Raw genomic sequence first — 21,384 nt, 5'->3', positions numbered from 1 at the left:
AGTGAGAGCAAGGGGCTGCTAAGGTGTTGAGGAGCACAGCAAATATCACAGTCTTCAATATTCTGGCTAAAATGTATCCTTATCAACTTCGTTGTAGCACGTTATCTGTTTAAAGTTGTACTACTGTTTGCAGCAGCTCTCTGTAAATTTGCTATGTTTTATATTTTTTAACGTCAAAACATTAAACTAATTCGAAGGAAAACGGGGGAGTTCAAAATGTGAGTCCATCTATGGGTTTACTTCAAGTGAAGCGGGCACATATCATGTGACAGTGTGATGTATGCAATCCGTGTATTATACATATAACCTGTATAGGAATGCTTAATCAAGCAATATAAATGTTACTGAAATAATAAATACATAACAAGCTATGGTTCTTGCATCGAAGACGTGATGGTCATTCAAAAAAACTGTTCTGTGAATGTACGGTGCAGAAAAGGATGGAAATGGTGCAATATAGTTTTCCAGGTTTTCAGCTGGAAATGGGATTTGCTCTGTTTTACGTTAAACAGGAGGAATTTGTGACATAATCATGGCAGCAGATTGTATGCACGCTAACAATGAAAAGGATGAGATGGTTGTAAAGTAGAAGGGATTTTCCCCAGAATGAGTATGAAAGTGAATTTGTCAAGGGTTAGTGTCGGTAGGAAAGGGGAAGGAATTCTAGTTGGATCTTTCAGAGCATCTGAAATTGACTATACAAAAATGACGATGTGAATGTCAGGATTTGGGATAGGCAGTTGGAACCTCGGGGTCAGCAGTATTTGACCTTAGTTGTGGTGACAATTGTCTCAAGAAATTTTGTGCCAGAGTTGGGTTTATCAAACCTGCAGTACATGAAAAGAAAGAATTTGAAATAGAGTGTTAGGATTTTTTTGCCCATTAAGACAGGCCATAAAATTAGAAATATAATTTGTTGTAAAGTTATAAACCGATTTTAGTAGTGATGACAAATTGTTGGTTAATGAGCAATAACCATTTAAAAGTTTGCACTCACTGGATTAAGCTTGGTCGTCTGTTCATTCAGAATAATGACTCAGATTTAAAGCAAAAAGTTTAAAGTTTTGGTGGTCAAGGCAAAAGCATTAATCCTATTGTGTGATCTAGGATGCTGTCCTATTGTATTGATTTTTTTTCCTGAGTTCAAATTCTTGCTCAAACCTTTTTTGGATTTTGCCTCAAATGAGGTAGTAATGATTTAAGATTGACCTACACTCTGTGAAATTCAGAATGAGGTGTGACCTTTATTGAGTTATGTGAAATTTGATGGATTAGGTCGTAACAGGCAATTTTCTCCGAGAGCCTAGATGGAGAGGGTGTACTCTGGGGTGAGGGATTAGTCATTTGCAACCAAAGTGGTTGGAATTTTCTATATCTGTGATGGACAATGGCTATTTTGTGTGGAAGTTTGAGGCTGAAATTGGACATGGAGAAGGTCAGTGTTAATAGGCAAGGAAATAACAGGAATTGAAGTTGGTCCAGTCCTTCAGCTTTAGTTTTTAATGTATACATTAACAAGAACCAACACAATAGGACAGCATTCTAGATCACTACAAGCTACAATTCGACACCCATCCTACAATCTCTGACCACTGCCATCAACGAGAAAGTACATGAGCATTGGGACCAGGATTGCCAGACTGGGTAACAGCTTCTTCCCTCAGGCTGGGAGACGAATGAATACCCTGCCACCAGTGAGGTCTCGCCACTAGGACTGTGAGCTGCTTACTGTACTGTTTACATGTGCTGTGCACTACATGCATTTTGAAATTTTATTAACTTATTTGTGGTAGTACTTTGTTTTGTGTGCTGTGTGCGTGTTTTGTGGGTGCACTGTGGTCTGGAGCAATATTTTTTTTTGGTTGTATGTACAGTCAGATGAGATAAAACTTGAACTTGAGAGTGTAATTGCTTTAGAATCTCATGTTTTTAAGAGAAATTAGTGAATTAATTAGGGTAGCTGAAAATGGGCTTTTCATAAAATTTTTATTTGCAGTTTATTTTTTCACATGAACCACAATACAGTGAAAAGGCTTTTTACTTGACCCAGACAAATCATTCCAAACAAATACATTGAGGTAGTACAAAAGAAAAGTAATGACAATGCAGAATATGATTTGATTTTTAAATAGCTGAATCAATTGGAGGAAAATATGAAAGTGATAACTGTGGATTCTCAGTAATTACTGACTATTTTTGAGCGCGCTTGTTGGTATCACTGCATCCATAAGAATCTGTTGAATTTTCCAGGTACTTTTTTTTCATTTATTTATGTTAAGTAATTTCATCTGACTGATGTGTCCATGTTGTTGAGAAGAATCCAGTCGAATGTAACATTTCATAAACTAGCTATAAAGTTTCTAGAAACCTGATTGCATTTGAAGTTCTATAATCTCTTGCACTGCATAAGATTATACAGCTTCAAATGCAATTATTTCCACAAACTGGTTTAGATGATCCCTGTGTAAAGACCTTGTGCAAGCTCCAGACTGATGTGTTTAAACTTATTGTTGAGAGTAATGAACACCATTAGTGTTTTTTTTAATCCCCTGCAGCTGGAGAATTAATTTTCCATGCCATGATAAATGAAAGTTGACCCATGGGATGGGATAGAACAGATGAACAGGTGAAAAGAGAAAGGGCAAACATCTGTTGTTTGTCTACTAATCTGGAATAGACTGACAAGAGTGACAGGCAGTACTGAAATTAAATGGCTAACTTTTTATAGTTGTAGGAATTATAACTCTAATATAGCTTTTTTGTTTTATTAAAGCATGTGGCTTTCTTTTGGAATTTTAGTTTTGAAAGTATTTTTCCTTCCACATTCTCCACCCCACTCCTATGTAGTGCTTTTACGTGGAATGTGAGCAATGGATTAAACAGCCTATTACATTTGGTCCAATATCATTGTGAATTATCACCTCCTCAGAAGCAGCACATTTGGATGGAGCTTTCTCCAGCCCAAACCCCACTTCAGAAGGGAATGCTTTCCTGCACTGCTCTTTTTTTTCCCCCCACTTTTTAACATTTGTAAGGTCTGTGAGTGAGGTGGTCAGCTAAGTTATATTCACAGTGGACCCACAGCCACTAGGTGCTGAGTTAAGGGTTCCTCAGCATTGTTCACCTGTCAGTCGCAGGAATTAATCATTTTGCAATTTTTTTTATTCTGATCTGCATTTGAGCCAAAACCCAGGGTTCAAATTTTTGCTTTATCTCTACCTTGCACAATTTTCTCCTTATCTATTCTTTAGTCAATTTTTAAGGATATAAAATTTAATGGAAGAACATCTGTAATTAACTCAAGAAATACCAATGTTACTACAGTACAATAAAACTGTATTAGTTCCTGATATTTATCGACAGGAATTCATCCAGTGTACGCAGTAGTGTTCTTTTGATTTTGCTGTAAATAAAATTAGTGCAGACACCTAGTGTAGATAATGAACTGCCTTCATACAATGCTATTGGCGATTGCATCCACCAAGTCTTTTTCATTGTAACATTCAAAGGGATTGTTGATACCTTTAAAAGTTTTAGTAGTTCTTAACCTGAAGTGGTGAAATCGTTCCATTTTCACTTCTGGCAGTTTCTGCCATCTCCAGGCCTGAATGCTTAAAACTGCAGTGGGCAAAACAGTTCTGAATTATCTTTCTGCTTATTTCTCGTCAACGATCAGTGACAAAAATCACTGCTTTTTAAACGCAGCTGATACGATTCAAAAACTTCATTCTAAGCACAGTGTAGTACTTAACAGCCACGCAATTTCACATTGCCTGACACTAGTTAGAACCTGTTTGGCAACAGTCTCCTGACCAAATTAAGTGGTGTAGTGTCCCAAATAGGAGTCCCGGCTGTTTTCTTGAATGGCTTTTGTTCTTTTTGTTCTTTAAGAGTTGTCCCAAATAAGCGTCTGCCCCAATTAACTGATAGCCCAATTAAGCAGTGTCCACTTTATTTTGAACAAGGCTGCAGTTTACCGATGGGATTGGGATATCTGGTCCTGTTATAGATTGCATGAGTATTTCTTATGTGGACTTTAATGTTTCTTTTAATATATAAGGACTCTTATTGAAAGCTTGAGTAGCAACTTAAAATTTGGTTTTCTGAAATTTGCTTATACTAAAAGGCTAAAGCTTTCAATGACTGAAGAACAACACTCGCAATAACTTAAAGTTTCAGTTTTAATATTTCATGGGTTTGAAAGTACACATTTGTCTTATTCTTCTGATTAGTAATTTGTTTAACCCTGGATTTCTTGTGCTTGCTTTTTCTCTGGTCCAGGAAGCACATCAGGCTGCAATCATCCAGAACGGTGAAGTTCCAGAAAATAAAACAATCCTTGTAATTAAAATTCGAATTTCTTTAAATTTGTAATTGGTCTTGCGTTTGAATTAATGCTTATCCAGCTGTTGATGTACTGTGAGTGCTTTGATGCATGCACTACGCATCACTGTTTAGAGTTCTATTTCAGAGCAGCACTCTGCTTGGTTGGCAAATAATTATTGCATGGATCATAACTTTGACATTAACCCACCAAAAATTGATGCTTTGATATGCACTTGTGGTGTTAGAACTGTGCATTCATACATCTGGCGCCGTTTTGCAGACCTACAGTTTCCGGATTTTGCAAACAGAGTATTCTCACCATGGTCATTCTTGAAGCTGTAGTATTAATTGCAATGGTGTTGTAATCCATTGTACAGTTTCTTTCACGAAAGAGCACAAGCTACCAGATGTTTTTTTTTTGAATCTCAGTTTTGCTTTGAATGTGGTCTTTTCAAGTTAGAATTGTGGTAGGATTAAATGCAGAGATTTATTTGGATGTTTCATCTGATGGTTTCCCAACTCTCCATTTATTTTCCCTTCCAACTTCAGTTATTGGTGATGTAAGTCACATGCTTTGTGGTTTTAGGTTAACTGGTGAATTGAGCAGAATCATAGAAGCTTCTGGGGATTGGCTAGTGATGTGCTTGGGAAGAAGAATGGGAAACTATAACTGACATGGTTGGCAAACTAAATGGGGTGCAGAACTAGGAGTTTGAAAATGCCAATCTTTGCAGGGGACTGCACACGATGTGTCAACCTTGCACTTCAGTGTAAGTGTGGTCAAATATGGATCGCTCAGATTTATTGGAAAATGTACTTTCATTTTCCTTTTTCTAATGCTGGCTTCCCCATGGAGCCAGTGGCTTGCCTTAATCCTGAGACCCTCAGCATTAGCACTGAGAAAATGATTCTTGGATCCTGAAACAAGTTAGAACTGGAGTAGGGTTGGTAGCCTGATCAATAGAGGTCTGAGGCAAGAAATGAAAGGAAAGGGGAAGTTTTTTTTTGTGTTAAGTGATTTCAATTATTATTTGATTGAAGTATAAACAACTTAAAGCTTTAAAAATGAAATTATTTAACTGAGTGAGCTACGCCAACTATCATAGCCCCTCAGGCTTGTTTCAGATCGAGGTGGTTTCTGGAGTATGCTGTTAGATGCACTTCTAATCTGGCCTCACAACTGGAATCTGGGGTGTTTTAAATTAGCAAATTGTCCCTCCATCTCACAGTAAGTGTGAGTGTGGGATTGCACTGGGTGATAATTGCAGATGAGTCCATACTAGGAAGTTGTGACCCATTAGTTTGTTTGTTATGTACTGTGTCATGCGACGTGGGTGATCGTGGTCTTTCCATGATTGTTTTTATGGCTGCCATTATCAATACTCTTCAGATATAGTCTCTCTGGCATCAGTGGTCACATAACCAGGACTTGTGATATGCACCAGATGCTCATACAGCCTTCCACCACCTGTTCCCATGGCTTCATGTGACCCTGATCTGGGGGAAGCGGAGGTTGTTGCTAAGCCGGTGCTACACCTTGCCCAAGGGTGACCTACAGTCTAGCGGAGGGAAGGCGAGCTTTGCAGCTCCTTTAGTGGAGACCCATCTCCACCCCTGGCCCATTAGTACGATTGCTGAAAATACAAATCAAATCTTTGTCCAGGCCAGGGCTGCTGTAAATTGTAATATAAAGGAGATAATGCAAAACATTTTAAGTAACTGGGTTTCAACCAGTTGTGTGCCATTCTGGAAGTTTTGTTGTGCAGGAAGTGTGTTATCGGTGTAATAGGAAGGGTTAGGAATTTCATTAATGTGGAGAGAATGCAGCAAACACGAGGAAATCTGCAGATGCTGGAATTTCAAGCAACACGTGAAAATTGCTGGTTAACGCAGCAGGCCAGGCAGCATCTCTAGGAAGAGGTACAGTCGACGTTTCGGGCCGATACCCTTCGTCAGGACTAACTGAAAGAAGAGCTAGTAAGAGATTTGAGAGGGGAGGGGGAGATCTGAAATGATAGGAGAAGACAGGAGGGGGAGGGTTGGAGCCAAGTGCTGGACAGTTGATTGGCAAAAGGGATACGAGAGGATCACGGGACAGGAGGCCAAGAGAGAATGCAGCAGCTGGCTTCCTTGGAGAAGCAAAGTTCTTCTCCTTCCCCCCCCCCCCCGCCAGACATTTTGAATTGTTCAATTTGAGATTTGAAGACCTGCATTTATCTTGAATATTCATGACTTTGGGTATAATTAGCTGGCAAGCTCATTAACATGATGATGGGCTAAATTACCTCCATTGTTGATACTTCTTTGACTCTAAACAAAGTACCCACAAGATAAGTAGCATAAGGAATGGGAGGAGATGGAGCATTGTGAGCCGAAATCTTTTTTGTTTTATCCTGGAGATTTGACAGAGGTAACTTAATATTATGAAAGAATGGGTAGCACTGAAATAGATAATATACAATCCGAATGACTATTAAGAAAAACTAGGGCAGAGAGCATGAAAATAAAATCAGGCTGTGAAACTCTGAACCAAAGCTGTGACTGGAGCTCACACCAGAACCCTTGGGTGCTAATGGAACAAAAGTTTAAAGATTCATTTTAATATCAGAGAATGTATACGGTATACAACCTGAAATTCTTACTCCTCCTAGACCTCCACGAAACAACCCCATAGAATGAATGATAGAAATATCGTAGACACCCTGCCCCCTCCCTTTGCACTATTCTATAGAGTTGCATTTATTGCTCAGAGGAGAAATACCAATGGCACTTTGGGCCAAATAATCTGTTTGTGTTGGAAAGACTTCTAAATCTTTGGGTCTTATTTTTATTAAATAGCTGACTGGATACTAGAGAAGGATCTGTGTCTTCAAATCTCAAAGGAAATGAATTTTAAATAAATCATGCTACAAGAAAGGTAGATTTGTCAGTGGAACCTGGTTAAAATCTAATTCTAATTTCAGGCATTTTTTTTAAAGAGAGTGAGGACAAATTGCAATGTATAATTAATTTTGGTTTGATTAACAAATAGTCTTTCAATAACATTATTGTTTACAACATATTTGCATGGCACACCTCTTTCCTCACTTCCATTTCTCTTTTTGGTGTGCCAATGAGCAGCCCTTGCATAGAACCACCGAAGATCAGCTCGGAGAAAATAATGAAATGTTGCATAATCACTTTGAGCGGTCAACAGATATAAATGTAATTATGTATTTGCTTATATTGCTCTGCGTGTGTATATGTTGCATGTGTTTTGTGTGTAAAACTTTCATTTTCTACCAGATGGAAATTATAAGATTGTGAGTTAAATCCTTAATATGAATAACTGTCTAGCAGACGAGCAATATTTTTAACGCAATTAATCTGGAGAAAAAAAGCTTGGAGTAATAATGAATAAGTTTGTCATACAATTCTATATTTATAAATGCCATATAAACATTGGCCCGCAAATATTAATGTAGGAGAAGCATATTATATGGTGTTTCAAATTTTGTAGAGTATTTTGACTTTTAAAATCAGCACCATCAGATAATTTTTGGGCAGAACTTTATTTTCAGCTCTTTGAAGTGAGTTGCAAAGGCTTGTACCTTCAGCTGCTACATTATAAATTTTCTACGCAAACAGGAGGAAATCTGCAGATGCTGGAATTTGAAGCAACACACATAAAAGTTGCTGGTGAACGCAGCAGGCCAGGCATCATCTCTAGGAAGAGGTATAGTCGACGTTTCGGGCTGAGACCCTTCGTCACGACTAACTGAAAGAAGAGCTAGTAAGAGATTTGAAGGGGGGAGGGGGCGATACGAAATGATAGGAGAAGGCAGGAGGGGGAGGGATGGAGCCAAGAGCTGGACAGATGTTTGGCAAAAGGGATATGAGAGGATCATGGGACAGGAGGCCTAGGGCGAAAGAAAGGGGGGGGCCCATTGGATGGGCAAGGGGTATAGTGAGAGGGACAGAGGGAGAAAAAGGAGAGAGGAAAAGAATGTGTGTGTATATAAGTAACGGATGGGGTACGAGGGGAGGTGGGGCATTAGCGGAAGTTTGAGAAGTCAATGTTCAGAGGGAAGCCGTCTGGGTAGCCTCCAACCTGATGGCATGAACATTGACTTCTCAAACTTCCGCTAATGCCCCACCTCCCCCTCGTACCCCATCCGTTACTTATATACACACACATTCTTTTTCTCTCTCTCCTTTTTCTCCCTCTGTCCCTCTCACTATACCCCTTGCCCATCCAATGGGCCCCCCCCTTTCTTTCTCCCTAGGCCTCCTGTCCCATGATCCTCTCATATCCCTTTTGCCAAACACCTGTCCAGCTCTTGGCTCCATCCCTCCCCCTCCTGTCTTCTCCTATCATTTCGGATCGCCCCCTCCCCCCTTCAAATCTCTTACCAGCTCTTCTTTCAGTTAGTCGTGACTAAGGGTCTCAGCCCGAAACGTCGACTGTACCTCTTCCTAGAGATGCTGCCTGGCCTGCTGTGTTCACCAGCAACTTTTATGTGTGTTGCTTATAAATTTTTTACCTTGATTTATGTATGTTTCATAATCTGACAATGGCATTGCATCAGTTAGGATTTTAAATTAAAACTCACAACTGAACTGATAACATCTTTAAATCTGATTACTACAAAATATAAACTCAGGGAGTATTTAATCTTTTATAAAAGTGGAACATGTCTCCTAAGGGAGACCAAACAATTATACTAGAGAACTCGATACTTCCGCTTCATATCCCTGAAAATTTCAAGCAATGTGATAGTTTATCGAAAGAAGCAGTAAAATTTATAGCAGACAAAAGGCTCAGGTTTTTCCTCCTTCCTTAATTAAAGGGAAGAAACAAGTTTGTGCTAATCTCATTTTTGCTATGTTTTGTATTTATGCATGTTCACGTATTAAATTCCTCCTTTTGTTCAGCCCATTGATCATCATTTCAGTTCTACTGAGTCACACTGCCGATGCCTGCTCTGCACCGATGCTAACAAGTGTTTGCTCAGTTCTGAATTTACAGCATCTGTAATCTTCCACCTTTTGTCAGAACCTCTAGAATCAGTGGATGTTTTTTAAAAAAAAAAATGTGTTTTGTTTTCCTTCAAATGTTGTTATTGCTCTGCAGGAAAACATTGAGAGTGAAACTGCAAAGGACGAGGAGTCTGCTCAGCAAATGGTTGAGCCAGAAGACCATGTAGGAGAATCTCTCAAACCTGTAAATCTTTCTTTTTCTTGTGCCTTAGCCACTTCAGTTTTAATTATTAACTCGACAAATTTAATTTGGCAATGATCAAGAATCGACATATGCCTAGCATTCTTTTAATAACTCCCATTCAACTTTATAACCTTCATTGCAGCTAATGAGCTAATTGAATTAGGACACCGAACACTAGTTTAGGTGAAGAAAGTGAGGATAGGGTATTCCAACATTTTGGAATATTCTTTCCTCAGTTTTGGAGATAGCTCATCTCAAAGTAACAATACAGTACTATGCAAAAGTCTTAAGTCCATACATATTTAGCTAGGGTACCCCAGACTGTATTTGCCAATGTGGAGTGGAGAGCAAGTTTATAATTGTGGCAGGAGCAAAGGATGTTAGGAATGGTGAGGATGGAGCACCATGGGAAGGGTGTGGGACAGGTGGCAGAGAAGGAGAGCCGGGGTGAGGTGGGGGGAGAATGATGCAGGTGCAGACGCACCCAGCCCTGAGACACCAGGCAAGGTCATTTGATTCCAAACAATTGGTTTATTGATCATTATGGAATGTCTCTCTGCTGCTTCTCTCTTGTCCTTTTCTCCCAACCATGATTCTCCTTTCTCTACCCCCTTCCCACACTGAGTCCACAGCAGAGACCTACAGGAACGAGTTTATCATCACTCATATGTCATGAAATTTGTTTAGTTTTTGCAGCAGCAGTACACAGCAATACATAAAATTACTACAGTACTGTGCAAAAGTCTTGGGAGCCCTAGCTAATATCTGTACAGAACTGCATTTCCAGTAATCATGGTACATAACTCCTAGATGTACGTAATACAGTATAGGAAATTATAGGCCAGTTAGTCTGACCTCAGTGGTTGGGAAGATATTGAAGTCAATTGTTAAGGGTGAGGTCTCAGGGTACTTGGAGGCACATGATAAAATAGGCTGTAATCAGCACGGTTTCCCTGAGGGGAAAATCATGCTTGACAAATCTATTGGAAATCTTTGAGGAAATAACAGGCAGGATAGACGAAGGAGAATTCGTGAATGTTGTGTACTTTGTCAGACATGAGGCTACTTAACAAGATAAGTGGGAACAAAGGGAGCCTTTTCTATTTGGCTCTGGGTGACTAGTGGTGTTCCGCAGTGGTAGGTATTGGGGCCAATTCTTTTTAAGCTTTATGTCAGTGATTTGGGTGATGGAATTGATGGCTTTGTGGCCAAGTTTGCCAACGATATGAAGAAAGGCGGAGGGGCAGGTAGTCGTGAGGAGGCAACAAGGCTGCAGTAGGACTTAGACAAACTAGGAGAACAGGCAAATAAGTGGTAGATGGAATATAGTTTTGGGAACTGTACGATCATGCACTTTGGTAAAAGTGCATAAGTTATTTTCTAAACAAGAAGAAAATTTTAAAAATCAAAGGTACAAGGGGACTTGGGAATCCTTGCAGTATTCCCTGAAGCAGGTGTTCCCAACCTTTTTATGCCATGGACCCCTACCATTATCAGAGGGATCCATGGACTCCAGGTTCGGAACCCTGCCCTAAAGGTTAACTTGCAGGTTGAATTGATGACGAGGAAACAAACAAATGTTAACATTCATTTTGAAAGGACTAGAATATAAAAGGAAAGATGTAATGCTAAGGCTTTATAAAGCAGTGGTCATACTTGGAGTTTTTTGAGCAATTTTGGGCACTTTATCTTGGAGACTTTGGAGAGGTTTCAGAGGAGGTTCGGGAGAATGATTCTTGGAATGAAAGGGTTATTGTATGACGAGTGTTTGAATTCCATAAATTCACCACACCATTCTCTGGCTAAAGAAATTCCTCTTCTCTGTTCTAAAAGGACACCCCTCCATTCTGAGGCTGTGTCCTCTGGTGTTAGACTCCTCCACCATAGGAAACATCTTCTCCGTATTTACTCTATTGAGGCTTTTCAACATTGGATCGATTTCAGTGAGGTCACCCCTCATTCTTCTGAATTCCATTGAGAAGAGGCCCAGAGTTATAAACGCTCTTCTTATGATGAGCCTTTAAATCCTGGAATTATTTTCATGAGCTCTCTCCAATGTCAGCACATTTTTCTTGAATAAGGGGCCCAAAACTGCTCTCAATGCTTTAAGTGACTTGTTTGCTTCAAGGCCTCACCAGTGACTTACAAAGCCTCAACATTATGAACAGTGTCAGACTGTTTCTGCATGTAGACTTGGGCTGCTTCACCTGAGGCGTTTTCAACTGGTTGAAGTTGAGGATTTTGGGGAACAGAATCAGTTCTAGGCACATATGGAGGTAGAAGCTTGGAACTTCTCAGTAAAGTGTTTGAGGTTGGTAGTTTTTGAACCTTTCCGAGATTTGCTTCTCTTGGCAAATGATAGATGGAAAAGGGAATGGGGGAAATGCAGATTTATGTAACAAATCAGCCATTTCAATAGGCTTGTGGGACTAATGGCCAGGTACTGTTCGTATGTTACTATCGTTTGTCTTGTTCACTCTGAAGATGTTTATTCAACCTTATCTCCCAAATAAGCCTTGATTGTTGCATTTCCACACTGAAATTCATTTATCTGCAGACACGTTTACTGGGATGTAGTAAGAATAATGGAAGTGTTGTTAATGGGTACTTGATAGAACCATAGAAACTACAGCACAGAAACAGGCCCTTTGGCCCTTCTTGGCTGTGCCGAACCATTTTCTGCCTAGTCCCACTGACCTGCACACGGACCATATCCCTCCATACACCTCCCATCCGTGTATCTGTCCAATTTATTCTTAAATGTTCAAAAAGAACCCGCATTTACCACCTCATCTGGCAGCTCATTCCATACTCCCACCACTCTCTGTGTGAAGAAGCCCCCCCTAATGTTCCCTTTAAACTTCTCCCCCCTCACCCTTAACCCATGTCCTCTGGTTTTTTTCTCCCCATGCCTCAGTGGAAAAAGCCTGCTTGCATTTACTCTATCTATACCCATCATAATTTTATATACCTCTATCAAATCTCCCCTCATTCTTCTACGCTCCAGGGAATAAAGTCCTAACCTATTCAACCTTTCTCTGTAACTGAGTTTCTCAAGTCCCGGCAACATCCTTGTAAACCTTCTCTGCACTCTTTCAACCTTACTTATATCCTTCCTGTAATTTGTTGACCAAAACTGAACACAATACTCCAGATTCGGCCTCACCAATGCCTTTTACAACCTCATCATAACATTCCAGCTCTTATACTCAATACTTTGATTAATAAAGGCCAATGTACCAAAAGCTCTCTTTACGACCCTATCTACCTGTGATGACACTTTTAGGGAATTTTGTATCTGTATTCCCAGATCCCTCTGTTCCACTGCACTCCTCAGTGCCTTACCATTAACCCTGTATGTTCTACATTGGTTTGTCCTTCCAACGTGCAATACCTCACACTTGTCAGTATTAAACTCCATTTGCCATTTTTCCAGCTGGTCCAAGTCCCTCTGCAGGCTCTGAAAACCTTCCTCACTGTCTACTACACCTCCAATCTTTGTATCATCAGCAAACTTGCTGATCCAATTTACCACATTATCATCCAGATCATTGATATAGATTACAAATAACAATGGACCCAGCACTGATCCCTGTGGCACACCACTAGTCACAGGCCTCCACTTAGAGAAGCAATTCTCTACCACCACTCTCTGGCTTCTTCCATCGAGCCAATGTCTAATCCAATTTACCACCTCTCCATGTATACCTAGCGACTGAATTTTCCTAACTAACCTCCCATGCGGGACCTTGTCAAAGGCCTTACTGAAGTCCATGTAGACAATATCCACTGCCTTCCCTTCATCCACTTTCCTGGTAACCTCCTCGAAAAACTCCAACAGATTGGTCAAACATGACCTACCACGCACAAAGCCATGTTGACTTGCCCTAATAAGCCCCTGTCTATCCAAATGCTTGTAGATTCTGTCTCTTAGTACTCCCTCCAATAACTTACCTACTACTGACGTTAAACTCACCGGCCTAGAATTTCCCGGATTACTTTTCGAACCTTTTTTAAACAACGGAACAACATGAGCCACTCTCCAATCCTCCGGCACTTCACCCGTAGACAGCGACATTTTAAATATTTCTGCCAGGGCCCCCACAATTTCAACACTAGTCTCCTTCAAGGTCCGAGGGAACACTCTGTCAGGTCCGGGGGATTTATCCACTTTAATTTTCCTCAAGACAGCAAGCACCTCCTCCTTTTCAATCTGTACAGTTTCCATGGTCTCACTACTTGATTCCCTCAATTTCATAGATTTCATGCCAGCTTCCTTAGTAAATACAGACGCAAAAAACCTATTTAAGATCTCCTCCATTTCCTCTGGTTCCGCACAAAGCCGACTGCTCTGATCTTTATCCCTCACAATCCTTTTGCTCTTAATATACTTGTAAAAGCTCTTTGGATTATCCTTCACTTTGACTGCCAAGGTAACCTCATGTCTTCTTTTTGCCCTCCTGATTTCTTTCTTAAGTATTTTCTTGCACTTCTTATACTCCTCAAGCACCTGATTTACCCCTGTTTGATGCTTGGCTTGAACTCCAGCCAAGGAATGTTCTGTGTTTTAATACTTTCAATCACAGTCGCTGAAGTCAGTGTTTAAGTCGTCATTTGCAGTGGGCTGTATATAGGTGCTTGTGATATTGAGATTTGTTTGCTATGTCATTTTTTTAAAACAGTATTTTTACATTCTGTTACTTTGACAAAATTTAGATGAACTCTCCACCATTTTCATCATGAGTAACACTGTTTCCATTATCCTTGTGTTAATCTTGAGTTTTCATCTTTGAACTAATCATTTACTTAGATACATTCTGGCAAAAAGGCCATTAATGATATTGCATTAAAAATTAATGCCTTCCATTTTATCCTTTCCAATTTCCTTCACTAAGGAGTCGACTCCTGAAGGCGAATTGGTGGAAAAAGAGGTACTGATCTATAAAGCATGTGCTATAGTACTTGTGCAATAGCAGCATGCGTGTGTAGAACACTTTCCAGTGGTTTGGAGAGAGAGTAAAAAGGAGGTAGTACTGGGACTCTTCGGAAAGATGACTGTAAAGTTAGCCTTTAAGGGTGGTGGGATCAGAAAGACTGAGGGTGTGTATTGAAGTCCCAAGCAAACAAACAAGAATAGAGAGATGGGAAGTGCAGACTGCGATGATTAGAGGACCAAAGGATAAGGAAATGGCTAAAGGGGTTTGGAGAGTCAAAACCTTGTCTGAAAGAGCGAAGATTTTGTTGTTGGGCAAAGTGAGCAGATTAATGATAAGAAAGATGAAAGGTGCAGGACATTACAAACAAATAGGTTAGATTATCAGTAGAGAAATGAGATGGTGAGGATATTATAGGAGTGAATACTGTTGTGAGTCACCTCATGACTGGTCAGAAACGAGGACAGAATTGTGGCCTAGGAGTCTGGATTTATGGGAGGTGGGTGGATGGGAAATTCACTTCATGACTGGTCAGAAACGAGGACAGAATTGTGGCCAAGGAGTCTGGATTTATGGGAGGTGGGTGGATGGGAAATTCACTTCATGACTGGTCAGAAACGAGGACAGAATTATGGCCAAGGAGTCTGGATTTATGGGAGGTGGGTTGAGGGGAAATCTCCACCTGATGCTTTGATCTTCCTGATCTGTTGGAAATTTTCACTCATCCTGAAATAATATCACTTACGCGAAGTGGAAGTATGTAGGTTGTACACTGTTCTGTAATCTTATGTAATAATTCAGGATACTGTGTGGGTGGGAAGGAGTTGGTATCCTCTACACTCTTTTTACTTTTAATTATCTTAAATCTGTGCTTCCTAACTATTAATTTAACTGCAATAGGAAATGGGTATTTTATCAAAACCTTGTAAAACATATTGTTTAATCCCCTGGTGGTCACCTTCCAAAAGAAAAGTTCAGTTTACTTGCATTTTAAATTTCCAGATTTGGACAAGATCTCTGCTCTACTTGCATGTTTTCATACCTTTCTCAATCTGTAATCCAATGACTGGGACACCCAATAGTACTGTAGTTGGAGCCTAACTATTTATATGCAATTTTGTGTTTGTATCCCAGCTTTTGTATTTTGTGGAGATTTTTTTTTAACATGTCCCCTAGTGTAGATAGGGGGAATATGAATCTCTTGATCTCTCAGCATCCCACCATTTTCTGCTTATTTTTTTTCTCTCTCTACTGAATTCTGTAGTTTGACCAGTTCACGATAGGAAATACCTAAACAAGGTCTTATAAGGAATATTGGCATTTAAACAGTATATGCTTGTGACCAATAGTAAACAATGGAAATAGCAATGATGCTCTTAAAATTTGATGCAACTTAGTATGTGCTCACCTACATGAGTGCATCTCCCATTTCTTTTCACTGCCTCAGACATTTCTCCATGATTTTATGATCAGATGAGATGGAACAGCTGGTCACACAGGTTTGGCCCAATAGTCTGTTAACATTGAGCTAATTTCATGTTTGCAATAATTGAGCTGGTTAAAGGAAATGTAATAGGGAAGTAATTTCAATACAAACCATTCGCTGGGAGGGAAATTTGGGAGAGCTTTTTTCTTCAACTCTAATTTACTTAATAAGATTGTGCATAGTGGAACCTTCCTCACCTTTTTATATTGTCTCCCCTTACACTCAGTACTGAGGTGGAGCTGCACCCTGAAATATCGGTCATCCCTTTGTCTCCACTGATGCTACCTGACCTGTAGACTTCCTCCAGCAGCTTGTTTTCTTGACCTAGATTACAAAGTTCTCTACTCCGTGCACCTGAATGACCATAGTGTCTTCTCTGTTCTCTCTTCACTCTTTCCCCCATTCCACCACACTCACCATTATTCATGAAGTCCACCTTAAAATTTAATATCTTGAGTAATTGACTATTTTATCTGGATATATGCTAACTTAGAAAATCCATTAAGGTAGCAAAAAAGTAAACCAATTAGGTATTGGCCATAGACAAAGTTGTTGTGTGTGATAGAACTCTTGTGCAGTTGCATACTTGATTGTTCCTGGTTTTGTCTCTAACTTGATTCTGTTAATTTTACTAGGACAAGGAAGAAGAGGAACCAGTTTCAGAGGTTCGACCAATAGATTTGGAGTGCCAAGACACCATTACATTAAAAATTAACACATCCTCATGTTAACAATTTTTGTTTTCAAGCATGCCCTCATCTTGAATTTGAGTTCATTGTGCAAATGGTTTGGAGTTCCTATTAGATTTAGACACATCACATTCCTCATTTTTTTTCACCCTCGCCATCATAGCTAACTAAAACATCTAACCTTATTGATTTCTATTTAATCAGATATTTATTCCATTTTAATTTCTCCTTTAGAATGAAGAAGAGCAGCCTGTAACTGAGGTAGATGATTTGTATTCTCATCTTATCATCTCATTAATCTTTCTTGCCATCTCATTAATCATTGTTGTTTACATTTCAGTATTTCACATGTAATCTGGTTTTGTTTGAATCCGGATAGTCTAATTCCAGATAAAATTATTGGCATATAATATGGTTTAAATTTTTGGAGTTGTATCCAGAATTTAAGTGGCTCTTTCAAGTTACAAATAAATTGTGTGTTTTAGCCTAGTTCAGACTAGTGCTCAGCTCTTAGGTGTGAAAGTCTTCTGTAATGTCATAGTGAAATGTCTCTTGGTTGGATTTGAGGGAAAAATTGGCTGTTAAGATTCAGACCTGCTCTGGTCTAGTCAAGTTTGGGTTGCATTTTTGTTTTGTTCCAAGCAGACCTATAGTGTATTCTCCACAAAGAGCACTGCTGGGCTTTGACCCTTGAGATGAATAATATTACAACAGACCTTGGTGGACAAAATTCCTATATCTGTTCAAAATATCACACAGTTTTGCATAAGAATATTTTCAATTTCCAAGATTGGTAGCTTTCTTTTCAGTATAATTTCATCCACCACTCCCCCTTCATTATTGTTGTATTGAATTATTCCATGATTATTTTATGGAGTATTTTCTGGTGTGATTTTAAGTTGTTTTTCCTCTTTTTTTTTTCTGTGTCTCGCTCATTTTTCCCCCTCCCCTCCCTCCATACGTTTCAGGAGGAGGAAGATGAAGAACCAGTGACTGAGGTAGTTTTGAGTCTTTCAACTTGAGCTTGGCAATAACATACCTAAAATGTATTTAAATACATTTTAAGTATGCAACTTGATTGCACATTTACACAATGGATATTAAATGACTAATGGACAAGTATAAATTTCAATAACTGAAATGGTCTGTGTGCATTCTTTGAATTTTAGAATGCATTTTATTTTTTTCTTTTTCATAATTTATTTTTTATTGAATTTCATGATCAAACATTTCCATAAGATGTATTTCAGATACTGTGCATATATATCATATTTGTCACAAATCTCCACATAATACTTATCTGAGGTATAAACTAATGTTTAAGTGTATGGCAGTGTCATCATAAAGTATTGAAATTTAACTTAAAGAATATTGTATAATTTTTGCCATACATCCTAAGTGAGAATGACATGAATGGTGTTGGTGACCATATTTTCTTTTGGTTACTGGTATTTATGTTCCAGGAAATTTAATGTAGTCGTTTATTTTGTTATTTCTTGATTAGGATGAAGCGGATGAATCTTAAAACAATGTTTTTGCTTTTGTATGATTTCCTCTGCAAGGGTTTAAGGTAACGCGAAACATGACTGCCTAAATCAAATATTCTGATTTTTTAAAAAAATGCAAAACAGTTAACATGCCTGTTCAGGATGCTGATATTGGGCCTGAAACCTAATTAGCTTCAGTGAGTAATGTATCTCTAACTCTAATGTAACTAGCCATCTGAATATGTATTTTGTGCTTTGCAGTTGACTAATCTCTGAAACATTCTGCATTTCAAGAAGTCCAAATGCATTTGAAAACTGTATTGTGGATGAACTTGCTGCCTGTTATGCCTGCTTGTGTTCAGGCAGCAATGAAGGTCTTACATCTACATCCCTACATCCTTGGCCACTCAGATGTCAAAGGATCCCTCATTGCTGTTTCTGGAACAATCTTGTTTTATCAGTCAGTGTTGTTAGCCCTGAGCTGAACCCCAAACCTGGAGGACCAGTGAACCACTCTTAGTCTGGCCTCTATCCTTTGACTTGTTTGGTAAGGATGACCTGACCAAGAGCCAAAGCATAAAGCCCTGACCCCAGCAACATAGTTCTCTGGGTCATTCAGGGACACAAGATTGTGGTCCTCTTGGAGGAACTTGGCTGAACTATTTGCAGTAGATTGCATCATATGACAAGATTAGCTCCGCTCGAAGTATGTGTTGGGAACTAATGCGTGCACATGTTTGGCTGTGTTCCTCATATGATTTTGACATTTGAAGTATCTAATTTTTAAAGCATTGAAGTTGGAGCTTTTATAGTGTTACACTTGCATATCATATAACATCTGTAGCTCAGAATTTACTGCAACTCTTTGCAAAGAGCATTGTACTTTTCCTTTCCAAGACTTCAATGTAATAGACTCCAGGTAAAGCATTTTGTAAACATTGGTTTGCATCAACCCCATTAGCCTAATGATATTGAAGCAATGACTACTGATTTGTGGCTAATGACTCTTGCCTTTCAGGTTAATTTTCAATCCATTATTTATTATCTTAAGGGATTTGCAGATTTTACTTTACTGTGTAATATTGTTTCTGCATTTAATCTCAGTTTTAAGTTGTGATACACTGGGGATGTAATATTTTGAGCTTTTTGTGTGAAGTGTAAAATCTCATGAAATGCTTTGCATACTTGATACATTAATTCAGAATTCAAGACTGTGTAGAATGTATTACACTTGTAGTAAATGTGATGATACCAAAATAATAAATTGTCTTGGAGTACGATATCCATTTGGACAATGTTCCTCCTTTTCCTTCCAGCATAGGCTCAAATATTAAGTTGATCATATTGGATACTTGTGTAGAGCAATCCAAAAAAAAAGTAAGTTTGGTCAGATGCTCTCAACTCTAAGATTTGCATCTCAATTTTGCTAGGAGAATTCACTAAAAGATTTGAACGGATGTAGAGGGAATTGGTTTCAGAAAACAGCAATATTGATTTCTGCACTTGAGTGGTGTTGTGTTTAATTAAACAACTATTTTCATTGTTTCTCATTTTTAGGAAGCCGAAGCTCTTGCAGAACAGCAACAAGTGTAGGAACTTGAACCAGGAACATTGGACCACCCATGGTAATCTCAGAAAAACATTGGCGCTGCCCAAAAAAGCTCTTCATTTCAACGCATGAATTTCAACAGAGGCATAGCTTTCGAACCTCCACTCCCTTTTGCAAACGCTGAGCCTCAACCAAACTAGCCCCTCCGTTTTGTAGATGATTTAGATTCAGTGGACTTTTTAGATGCAAAACTAAGTTTTTGGAAGTTAATGCAAGCAGTCCGATTTTCTAAGGCATGGTTAAGCTCTGCTTCTGTTTCTGGAAATTTCTTCCTTGGAAATGCCAATTAGAGCCTTAAATCAAAGCTTTCCTCAAAAAAAAATACTGCCAATTATTGCAAAATTTTGCATCATCTTAATTTTGCCGAGTTGCCTATTTTCCCCTCTTTTTATCTGCCGGTGTTCCTTTCACTGAAATCAGTTGCTGTGAATGTTGGAGAGTAATTACTGATAAATGATGCAATGAATTTTTTTTATATAAAATTGTCTGTCATGATTTATTTTAATTTTGCACAACATAATTTACATTCATCCCCAAATCTGACCGTGCATGTTGATTCCAGTTCTACGTAGCAGATTTGTTTCTATCTTGAGGTATGCAGCCCGAAATTAGTTCTCCATTCTCAATTCTTACAGCAACACCTTTTCCAATTTCATGTTGAGGTCTATTTCAAGTAAGTAAAATACTCAAAACTTCCTGCAGCAAAGTATGTATTCTTCACATTACAAAGCAATTTTAAAATTGTTAGGTTATGTAAAACTAAAATGCACAGTTAATTAGCAACAGTTCTCCTCCAGACACATGACTACTGATATGAATATTGGCAGGCAAATTTTAATAATATGTGCCTCATAGGTCTTTGCCCAATACTACACCTAACAATTGAAGCAGATAGATTGGTTGATTTATTTGTTTAACCCTGTTGCATTCAATATTGAGGGAGAGTGCAGAGCACACCAGGAGGGCAAGCATGCAGGATATTCAACTGAATTTTATTGCTAATACTGCTTATACAATATGTGAAGTCCCCCATGTGGGAGCAGCTAACTGAGTGACATGGGATTAACCTATTAAGGGCACTGCTAGAGCCACGGCAGGCAGCAATGCCAAGCAGGAAACAACATCTTTCTGTAAGTCTCACTGGAAGTCGGGGAGAAAGCTAATATTCCAGATCTCTGAAAGTTTATTAATGCTTCAGGTTCCCTCCTTGCCTGGCATATCTCCAGCTTTTTCTGCTTTTTATTTCAGATTTCTCTTCCTTTTGCATTTGGGCAATGTTTCTGTGATATTTTTCACAATGACAAATGTCCCGGGAAAAAAAGAACAAACTTGATCTTGAACTTGAACAGCATTATGCTGTTTGAATAATATTTAGTTAAAATGTGAGATAACTAAGAATTAAATATAGTCTCTCTGATTCATAACCAAGAGTTTGATCAAGTTTAGAGCATTAATTAATTTGGGATGCCAATAAAAACTGCACGGTTATTAGAAATTGGTATATCATTCAATTGTAGAATGTGAGACAAAAGCTGAGTTAAGATGCCGCTAAACAGTGGCTCCTTTGCTCATCAGAAACAGTTCCATTTCCATCTTTAATGGAAATACAGTCTCACACGTGGACACGGACAGAACCACTGGAACATTGAG

At 38.9% G+C, this 21,384-nt stretch overlaps 1 protein-coding gene across 10 annotated transcripts in view; it reads left to right on the top strand.

Annotated features, from left to right (window-relative positions):
• LOC134347850 (adapter SH3BGRL-like) overlaps positions 1-21,213 on the top strand; it is a 45,272-nt gene extending 24,059 nt beyond the window's left edge. The window contains exons 4-12 of one of the 10 annotated variants that reach the window (XM_063050346.1): positions 4,282-4,341; positions 7,447-7,530; positions 9,440-9,529; positions 14,425-14,460; positions 16,585-16,614; positions 16,873-16,899; positions 17,607-17,636; positions 18,143-18,208; positions 19,683-21,213. In XM_063050346.1, coding sequence (XP_062906416.1) covers positions 4,282-4,341; positions 7,447-7,530; positions 9,440-9,529; positions 14,425-14,460; positions 16,585-16,614; positions 16,873-16,899; positions 17,607-17,636; positions 18,143-18,163 — 378 coding nt within the window. In that variant the 3' untranslated portion in view covers positions 18,164-18,208; positions 19,683-21,213. The remainder of the gene's footprint in view (positions 1-4,281; positions 4,342-7,446; positions 7,531-9,439; positions 9,530-14,424; positions 14,461-16,584; positions 16,615-16,872; positions 16,900-17,606; positions 17,637-18,142; positions 18,209-19,682) is intronic. The other 9 variants (XM_063050349.1, XM_063050348.1, XM_063050345.1 and 6 more) reach the window with 9 other exon arrangements.
• Positions 21,214-21,384: the final 171 nt, after the last annotated feature.

Source organism: Mobula hypostoma, chromosome 6, assembly GCF_963921235.1.
Source record: "Mobula hypostoma chromosome 6, sMobHyp1.1, whole genome shotgun sequence".
Taxonomy (NCBI): domain Eukaryota; kingdom Metazoa; phylum Chordata; class Chondrichthyes; order Myliobatiformes; family Myliobatidae; genus Mobula; species Mobula hypostoma.
The sequence above is the reverse complement of the archived record's forward strand: the minus strand, read 5'-3'. Positions and strand labels throughout refer to the sequence as shown.